The following is a 7,465-nucleotide window of genomic DNA, read 5'->3' as shown; positions in this document are numbered from 1 at the left end:
GTTTTAAGCTTATCTTGTCTACAGTGCTGCAGCAGCCTCTGCAGCACAAGTTGATGGGCCGTGATGGTTCACATGTGTCTCCAAAGACGGTTTGGCCACATGCCTGGATCCTTCAGAGCATCAGTCTCACTGGATCACTAGATCAGTTTGCCCGTGAAACTAAAATTTACGTTAATTGCTTCCCCGGGGCCTGTGGTTCACACTGTTGTGTTGTTCTCTGCTGCCTTTCCCATGGCGTCCATCACCTTCAGAGAGCAGGAGCAGGTTTGGATAGGGCCAAGGCAGAGACATTAACTGTGACTGCCAGCGCTTGTGAAAATAGCATCTATTGTTCCAGAAGAAGAAAAATCCCTTCACTCAGATGTCTTGCCCCCATGTTTGGTAACATTAGATGTACAAAGAGAGACACAAAGTACTCCGCAGGTTTATTGTCAAAAGAAGAATGATCTAAAGTACTCTTGGGGATGAAAGCTGTCACTGAGACAGGAGCAGCTCTATCATACTGTGTGGGAGAAACCAGGCTAGGAGAAAGGAGAATTTCCTCTTTCTTTTCACTGCCACTTTAGTAGATTGTCTGTGTCCTAAGGCACAGCAAAATAGAGGCTTAGTTGAAGGGCTGGTATTTGGGACAGAAAGAGAAACTAATCTATTAATGTTACTGAGGCATGGCTGTAGCCAAGCATTGCCCCTGCTGTAAAACTGCCAGCCGTCTCTTGTTGTAGGGAAAATGTGCTAGATCAGACTCACAGCTGACACCCAAAGACGTGATTCATTTTTTATGGTGCAGAAGTGCCCATGGAACCGGCTGGATTCCGGCCAGACTGCTCTGAAAACTCTTCCCAGCCTCCCTGTGCATCTTCTGTTGTGAGCAGGGTCAGGGAGACTGCCACTTCCCACCCTCATTGCCCCATTTGGGTTTGCAGCTCCCTGGTGGTTTCCTGTGACAGTTTGTCTAACGGCATCGTTGGTTCACTCCTCACAGGCATTTGTCTTCTGCAAGATCGGGCTTCCCTCTCAAACAGAAACGTATTTACCTTGTCTGGCATGCAGCTATGGAGCTGGGATGTGCTTTCCTAGCCTCATGCAGGTGCTTTTACAGCCTTTTCCTTGTATCTCTGTTGCCTGAAGGGTAATTTGTAGAGCTGCTGAGCACTTTGCCTTCTGGCAAATGTGGTTTGGTGTCACTTTCGCTTGTAAGTTCTCTTTGTTTTAATACAAAGCTAGTAAGTACATTTTTAGAGTGCATGGGCTTTACTGGGACAAAGGATGTTTGCTTGGGTCCTGAGTTGGGGGAAACCCTGCATTTGTACCATCCTGCTGGTTTTAAGCACAGATAGACAAACCTCTTTGTGTGATTCAGGAATCGCAGACTCTGAAATCTCATGCTTGAGACAGTGTTTTAATGCTGGATGGGATACATCTAGCCCAGTGTATCATTTTCTCAATTACAGATCGTATGATGCTATGAGCTCAGAAAGCCAGCTGTATCCTGGGCTGCATCAAAAGCAGCGTGACCAGCAGGTCGAGGGAGGTGATTCTCCCCCCTCTACTCTGCTCTGGTGAGACCCCACCTGGAGTACTGTATCCAGCTGTGGCATCCCAAGTACAAGAAGGACATGGACCTGTTGGAGCGAGTCCAGAGAAGGCCGCGAAGCTGATCAGAGGGCTGGAGCACCTCTCCTATGAGGACAGGCTGAGAAAGTCAGGGTTGTTCAGCCTGGAGAAGAGAAGGCTCTGGGGAGACCTTATAGCAGCCTTTCAGGGGCCCCTAAAGGGGGCTATAGGAAAGCTGGAGAGGGGCTGTTTATCAGGGAGTGTAGTGATAGGACAAGGGGTAATGGCTTTAAGCTGGAAGAGGGTGGATTTAGATATTAGGAAGAAATTCTTCCTTGTGAGGGTGGTGAGGCACTGGCACAGGTTGCCCAGAGAGGCTGTGGATGCCCCATCCCTGGAAGCGTTTAAGGCCAGGTTGGATGGGCAACGTGGTCTAGTGGAGGGTGTCTCTGCCTGTGGCAGGGGGGCTGGAACTAGATGATCTTCAAGGTCCCTTCTAACCCAAACTGTTCTATGAAAGATTGGAAATTCATGGAGGAGTTTCAGGAAAGCTGGTTCCTAAACTAGGCCTTCAGCCTCTAGGTGTATCTGGCAAAGGTCTTATTGCCTAAAACACCCCAGGGATCCCTGCGTGTCAGGTATCTACGTGTGCTGCAACTGTGACCTTCCTCCTAAATGCAACTGATTGCTGAAACCTTGGATGGTTGCTCAGACATGCTCTGGCAGCAGCAGCACCCACCAGATCTCCTTTTGTACAGGACAAAGCACTTTGCAAGGTAAGGAAGTGGCGGGGCATTGGAAGGAGATGGGAAAAGCCCAGTTGGTAGCAAGATCATGATATATGGCATGGTCTTGGAGAGACCTTGTAATCCCATAGTCAAGCAGGATATTGCTGAGCAGTTGTTGGAGCTGTTTTATGTTTGTTTTCGTTTTCTTTTTAAAAATTTGAGTTGAAGATCCTGGCCAATTTCTATGCCCTTTCTCCTGCAAATTTTAATTTAAAAAGAGTGACTTGGGTCTCTGACGTGATCCCTCATTAAATTCACTCTCACAGACTTGCTTTAATTCGATGAGAAATACTTAATGAGAACATACCTGATGGAACTCATTCCGTTAAGGCTGGGTTGATGTTTGAGCCTGGCACAGCCACCAAGGAGGTGGGGTCCCTGTGAAGCCAGTACTAATCCTGTCTGGCATCAGGGGAGTGCAGAGGATGCCGTCTTTGCCAGGTCATTGTTAGATGTCTAGGCTGTCACTAACGGAGCTGTGAATTACTTTCGCTCTGTAGGATTGCTGGATGAGCCTTGGCTGGTCGTGGGCCATGTGCTGACTTCAGGGGAGAGCCTATTTCTCCTTTAAGAAACTGGGATTTAAGTAAGTGCCGTGAATTTCACCCACTTTAGCTTTACCTTCCCTCAGCATGCAAAATCATGCCTGGTTTTGGTGAGTAACTGTGTGTGGTGCCTGTACTGTAAAGGCTGCAGTAGAGGAGCTAGGCTTTGGATTTGGCTGTGCCACCCTCCCTGGGCACCGACAGCTGGGGCCAGCCTCAGCGCTGGCACTGGGTCTGCTGATGCTCTCCTTAAAGCCAGCTGGCTTCTTCAGCTTGCTAAAAGCCTGCAATCGGATTCTCTTCTGTACAAGTAAATTAATTTTATTCATACCCCCCAAACAACTTACATAAACATTCAGGCCAACTTCTCTACCAATAAGAGACAGATTATTTTTTTTCTCTTTAAAATCTGGCACTTGTGTCATGGTTGAAAATCAAAGTGTCCACTAGCTTTCTTGATGTGCTAGGCAGGCTGGTGGGATCTCCCAGTAGCTGTTGTAGGGTTGCTCTGTGTATCCAGAGCAAGAACTGGAGGTACTTAGGTGAGAAACTTGCTAAGAAAAATGGTTTGTAGCAGCAAATTTCCTTCCAGAAGAATATGGGCTTCTGCTTGTGACACACCACAGTGGCCCGGCTGCATTGTGCACAGATGAGAATTCCAGTGGGAATAACTAACGAAGCAGTAACAATAATCATTAAATTGTGCATTTCAGTAGCAGTAGGAGCTCTGCCTCCCTACACAGCCATGTCTTTGGGCCCAATTTTTCAATGCAGTATTTTGTGGGATGGGACTGCATTGGGTCAGGCACGAGGACTTTGTGGTACTCGGGGGAGCCAGCCTTCCAGCATGGGTGCAGCTGTGCCCCTTGGCAGCTGTGTTTGCTACCAGGATGCTCCACGGGGATCAAAAGGCAGAGATGTGCTGGGGACAGCTGGAGCCGATACCGAGGTGTTATAAAGCAGCCATAGGTGATGGGCAGCACTGCTGGGGAAGGACAAAATCAAGTGCTGCTGCCCCTTCAGCTCACAAAAACAACAGTCCCTGAGTTGTTCTTTTGGGGTTCCTGGGCTGAGAGGCTGGCAGGACACTAACGGGCTTGTTGGCAGGTTTCCTAGGAAAGGAAGGGGAGCGGGACCTTCCCCAGGACTTTGTGCTGTAGGTATGGTGCCTTCCCAAGCTTTCTGCAGGAGTGGAGCTAGTAGTGGTACAGCCACCAAAAGGTGTTTCGCTAACATGTCTGGTTTGGTGTCTGTTCTGTAAAGACTGGCCTTAACCACTTTCTTTACTAACTTTTCCTTCTTTTCCAGCTAAACCCCCATCTTGCCTTCCTCTTCAGTGACTGCAGCAGGCACTAGGCGTTGCACACAGTTGCTATCTAGTGGCAGAGGAAGGTAGGGGATGCATTTTTCTCTGCTGGTTTTGTGCAAGAGGACTGTGCTACTGAGGTACAGGCAGGAGTTAACTGCTATTTTTCAGTGGGTTAGCTGTCTTAAAGCTTTTTTGTTTGCAGTCACTATAGAGGACTAAATTACTTAAGATACAGTCCATTGCATACCTAAGGGACTTTTTAGTAACTAACAGGGGTTTGATGTGCTTGAAATCTCCTGGAAAGTAGAGCAGGGACAAGTTACATTACAAAGAAAAGCCACTGGTAACATAATATACTCAACATTTTATTATAAAACCCTCTAAAGCGCCACTTTATAGGTCACAGTTACAACAAAGGAAATGCCTCGAGTTAGGAAAACAATGGGGACACAGAGACATTGTTTAATGTTTCTTTTCTGGGAATGTGTATTGCTCAGGACTTGTCTACATTTACGATCCCCTGATGAAGATACCCCAGCAGGAGCACTGAAGCTGACTGGGCTGTGGTGGGGAAAGCAGAGCTGCTCTCATCCATAGCTGTCTCAGTATCACTGTGAAATGTCTCGACAGCTTCTAGAGGATGACAGCGGGGTGTATGGTGGGGGCATGGTACTACACATATATTTAGGGTATAGAGAGGGTCTTCTGCCAGTTCATAAAAGGTCAAAACAAAAGCTTCATGGTGTCTGTGGCCTGCCGGTGCTTTTAAGAGGAAAGTCCCCTGGGTCCCAAGCCAGAAGTTTCAGTGGCTTATTTGCATGAGTTTTCCCTGTGTGGAAACCTTGTGTGGGGACAGGAGGAGCATCCCTTTAGAGGTGGCCTCAAGCCTGTCAAAGGTTTTCAAGGGTTAGGAAGGTACAACATTTTGCCTGTCTGTTTACTTTGGCTCTGGGTGATGCTCATCAGTGTAGCTGCAGGACCACAGGAACAACCTAGCCAGGGTACCGGTGCTGCTTTAGCTTTGCAGGGTTGTTGGAAAACTGCTGCAGCCCCCACACAGTCACCCCAGTTACTGAGTCTGGGCTCCAGGGCTGAAGGACTATCAGAGGAGACAGGCAGAGGTGTCTCTGGGCCATCAGACATGACAGCAGGTTACAGGGAGGAGAGGGTGCATGGATTTCTGACACCCACCATCTACACCCCTTCAAATTTCAATGTCTCTAACTGTAGCAGTCCCAGACATCCAACAGCTTTCATTACAAACCTTGGCTTGGGCAGAGGTGGGTGGGTTTTCTGGGCCACACTGCCAGGGCCCAAAGTCTATATTAAGTTTAATAATTTAGAAATAAGGGTGACAGCACCAAGATGGCCAGCAGTCCACCAGAGACATGGTGGTGTGACCTCACTTGCTGGGCCTGGAGGAGAGCAGGTCAGACTGCTCTGCCCTGCCTGCATGGAAGGGCTCCTTTTGCAGGGGGATGCCTTCAGCAGATTGTATAGCTACGGCTCTGTGGGCACCAGTGAGCATCAGCAAAGTGGTGCTCCCAGCTGGGGCAGGAGCACAGGGACAGCTTTACCTCCCCTCCCCTGGGAAGGGGCAAGCCCTGAAGGATACATTGGGATCCAGCTTCCCAATCAACAGCTGAGCAGGCCTGCACCATTTCCCCCCTGCCCCCCGCCCCGCTCCCTGGAACAAACTCCTTGGGTGAAGCAGACCAAGGTCTTAAAGAAAATTAACTGAATCTGCTTGGGAGATCTTCTTTGCCCAGAGGTCTTGGTGCCACCAGCCTGTAACACAGCTTACAGCACAAGAAGGTGAGCAGGGATCTTCCTCAATATTCTGGCAAATCTGCAGCAGGGTGGTAGGAGTAAACACATGCTGGGGTGCATTGGGACACTGATTAAAAATCCCCTGGACAGGCTGCTGTGTGCTTCTCATTCATATCTCAAGCATTGCTCAGGTGTGGGTATCTCCCTTGACTGAAGGCTGGATGATCTGCACCTGAGTGATGACTGGCAGCAAGATAGGTGAGCCTTGAATTGACTGTAATTTGCCATGACAGGTTGAAAACCACTGGGGTATAAAGAATAGCGGAGGCCCCTTCTGAAACCACTACTGTCACTAATATAGAAACCTTAATAACTCATTGATAAACCTTCAGAGTAGAAATACGCAAAACACCCCTATGTACAGTAACGTTCTTGTTTACATCAACTGGGTTAGGAATTTGATGCAAGGATTGCCACTGGTTGTTACTGTTTTAGCTACGTGATTGGGACTTGTCTGGAAAGAGCAAGATCATTTGGGATAATTTGTATAGGCAGCTGTTGACTCTGTTGCTGCATCTGAGCAGTTGGCGCGACGTGGAGGAGGCGCTTGGTGTGTGGGTGTTACACACCCAACCTCCACCTACAGATGATTGAATCCCCTTTGCCATGCATGGGCAATTCCAGTCTTTAGTCCATCTCTGAAAAACGTGGTTCTAACTAGCTCCCTTCTTCTCCCATTCCTGCCAAGGAATAAAGGCAAATTAGACAAAAGACAACTCCAGCAAGGCACAGTAGCTGTAATGTGCACAGGATCAACCCAATCATCTGGTACCTGAGTAGTTTTGACCATAGGGTGGTAGGTCAGGGATGTCTCTCTGTTATAACCAATATACACATTTATTCATTTAAATCGCAGCCAGGGCAAAGCCAGGTGAAAAGACCAGAGGAAAACAAGGCTGGCCTGCTCGCAGTGGTGCTCGGTTGAGGGTGCTTCCCAGACTGAGACACGAGACCCCCCTGCAACCCCATCCCACCACAGCCAGTCTGCTCCACTGCCAGGAGGGAAAAGCAGCGGCTGTCCCAGATACATTTTTCTCCTGTACCAAGTGCCACATTACCTTAGCTTTCTGTAGGACTGTTCCCTTCCCCGTCACCATGACGGACAAAGGCCGGTTTTTTAAAGCCGTTGCTGAATTGACTGGTGAGTTCTCTGGGCTATTTGCCGGACTCGCGCTTTTTGCCTGAATCTACAATAAAAATAATAGAAATTGTGTTGACTGTGAAGAGAGATTGCTGCCTTTCATCACCATCTTCTAGAAAAGCTCAGCATTCCCAGTCCACTTGTACTGAAAGGGGCATTTTTCAGTGACATGCTGATTTCAAAATACCACCATGATGTGTGTGGGGGTTGAGGACTCAAGCAGAGGTACAAAGCAGGGCTCAGGTGGTGACCATCTCCATTTCATGGAACCAAGTTCATAGGAAGGAAGTTAGATGCC

At 48.4% G+C, this 7,465-nt stretch overlaps 1 protein-coding gene across 5 annotated transcripts in view; it reads right to left on the bottom strand.

The window, feature by feature from the left end:
* Positions 1-4,540: 4,540 nt before the first annotated feature.
* Positions 4,541-7,465, bottom strand: part of AFAP1L2 (actin filament associated protein 1 like 2) — a 72,463-nt gene continuing 69,538 nt past the window's right edge. For 4 of the 5 annotated variants that reach the window (XM_075757840.1, XM_075757839.1, XM_075757843.1 and 1 more), the window contains 2 exons: positions 7,085-7,213; positions 4,541-6,706 (listed from right to left, as the gene is read on the bottom strand). In XM_075757840.1, the coding sequence (XP_075613955.1) occupies positions 6,680-6,706; positions 7,085-7,213 (156 nt within the window). In that variant the 3' untranslated portion in view covers positions 4,541-6,679. The remainder of the gene's footprint in view (positions 6,707-7,084; positions 7,214-7,465) is intronic. The other variant, XM_075757842.1, reaches the window with a different exon arrangement.

The sequence above is a fragment of the Balearica regulorum genome, chromosome 7 (genome assembly GCF_011004875.1).
Source record: "Balearica regulorum gibbericeps isolate bBalReg1 chromosome 7, bBalReg1.pri, whole genome shotgun sequence".
NCBI lineage: Eukaryota > Metazoa > Chordata > Aves > Gruiformes > Gruidae > Balearica > Balearica regulorum.
Note: the sequence above shows the minus strand (reverse complement) of the source record. Positions and strands in the feature narration are given on the sequence as shown.